The 2,122-nt window shown below is 42.5% G+C and overlaps 1 protein-coding gene across 1 annotated transcript; it reads left to right on the top strand.

Moving 5' to 3' along the window:
- Positions 1 to 1,672: 1,672 nt before the first annotated feature.
- On the top strand, positions 1,673 to 2,122 carry LOC101141427 (ATP synthase subunit d, mitochondrial-like). The gene has a single exon (XM_055351113.2). It carries the CDS (start codon positions 1,688 to 1,690, stop codon positions 2,120 to 2,122), a length of 435 nt encoding a protein of 144 aa, XP_055207088.1. The 5' UTR covers positions 1,673 to 1,687.

Raw genomic sequence — 2,122 nt, 5'->3', positions numbered from 1 at the left:
TTTGACAAGACCATTTTCAGACTTGCCGTATGACTGTAGTATTAAATGACATCCATATTTACCACCCCTTTGCTTAGCCTCTGTATCAGTTCTCTTAGGCAATGTAGACTAAAAAGCATAAAACCACTGAGTCTCGAGTAGGGCTTCCAAAGCCACGACGAAGCATAGGAAGTGTGCATTGAACACATTTGTATACGTGTCAGGTATAGAGAACAGCAGAGTCAAACAGAGCATGCCTTTTGAAGTCCTGAAGTTGACTAATGAGCTGGGTGGAAAATAGCATTGAGAATGTTTCCCTCTGGCCTCTGCAAGACGGAGGCAAGCAGCCACCCTCAGGATATCTGCTCAGCAAGGCACTGGGAAGATCACTGGGGAGCTCAGAGGCACTCAGATACAGTTATCAGCAGACACAGCAGCAAACTGGAGAGCCAAGAGTGTGGTCATCTAAATGCTAGAAGCAGCCTCTCTCAAAGACCTTCAGTGGAGACCCCAAATAGGAAGGACCAATAGTGGCCAATGATGCTGATGGACACATAAAAGATTGTGATTTACCTAGCGGCATTTTTAACTTCTATAGGCAGGCAACACTCTATACTTACGTAATAAGACAGATTATACAATAAAGTGTGTAATTGACAGATATACAATATATTCTATGAGTTAAGACTATACTGACAGACACAACAGATATACAATATACCCTATGAGTTAACCACAGAAAGTGAGGCTTACAGAGATTAAATAAGTTGTCCAACATCATATAGCTCATAAGTGGCAGCCAATATTTAAACTCAAGCCTGTCTGCCTCTAAAGCCCATACCTATAAATCCTATACCATGTAAGCTCTCTAAGAGGAAGACCTTCCCAAAGTTGGTGGCTAGGGGCCCTTACTGAAGAGTTGTAACTAAAGCAAGGGTCCTTTTGCTTCAATGAAAAGGTTGGTGCTAACCTTTTAAGTGGTGGTAAAAAGTGATGCACAGCATTGGAGTGTGGAAATGTCCTTGTGTTCTGAGAAGAACGTGTGTTGTGTGTTGACTTCTCCAGTGGATGCATGAGGTATATGCGAACAGTGGGTTGGAAGACAGCCTGCAAAGCTTTAAACTCCAACCAAAGTAAATACATGAATCTTATTAGGGTTTTTTAGGGCAGTTGTGGCCATATATTAAAATTTGAACTTTGTGCTTCAGGAATGGGGAATAAGCACAGGGAAAGTAGAGGAAGCCATAATCTAGAAAAGTAATGGAATTGCTTGGTATAGGGCACCACCAAAGCTTAACTATCTCTGTGATAGTGATAGTCAGTGCATAATTTATTTAAGCTTATTGCAATGTTGAAAATACTTCATGAATCCCTCATTTCCATCTTCATGAATCTGCAAGGAATCTAAAGACTCTAAGTTGGAAAACAATGGGCCTGGGGAAATTCACTACGGGGAAAAGTGCAGAGGGTGAGGGAGAAATCACTACCACAGAGATAGTTAAGCTTTGGTGGTGCCGTATACCAAGCAATTCCATAATTTTTCTAGATTATGGCTTCCTCTACTCTCCAAAACCTGTGATTCTTCCCCATTCCTGAAGCATAAAGTCCAAATTTTAATACATAGCCACAACTGCCCTAAAAAATCCAGTAAGAGCCGCTAGGTGCTGCTGTGGACTATGGGCCGCTGGGGTCGGTGAAGGATCCCAAGATGGCTGGGCAAAAACTTGCTCTAAAAATCATTGACTGGGTAACTTCTTGGGAGAGCATATCCCGAAACCAAAAGGCCATTGCTAATTCCCTGACATCCTGGAATGAGATTCTTACCTCCAGATTGGCTACTTTACCTGAGAATGCACCATCTACTGACTGGACTTACTACAAGGCCAGTGTGGCCAAGGCATGCTTGGTGGATGACTTTGAGAAGAAGTTTAATGCCCTGAAGTTTCCTGTACCAGAGGATAAATATACTGCCCAAGTGGATGCTGAAGAAAAAGAAGGTGTGAAAACTTGTGCTGAGTGGATATCTCTCTCAAAGGCCAGGACTGGACAATATGAGAAACAGCTGGAGAAGATGAGGAACTTAATTCCATTTGATCAGACGACCACTGAGGACCTGAACGAAGCTTTCCCAGAAACCAAATGA

This window comes from Gorilla gorilla, chromosome 13 (genome assembly GCF_029281585.2).
Source record: "Gorilla gorilla gorilla isolate KB3781 chromosome 13, NHGRI_mGorGor1-v2.1_pri, whole genome shotgun sequence".
Taxonomy (NCBI): domain Eukaryota; kingdom Metazoa; phylum Chordata; class Mammalia; order Primates; family Hominidae; genus Gorilla; species Gorilla gorilla.
This window is presented reverse-complemented; position numbering and strand designations above follow the sequence as displayed.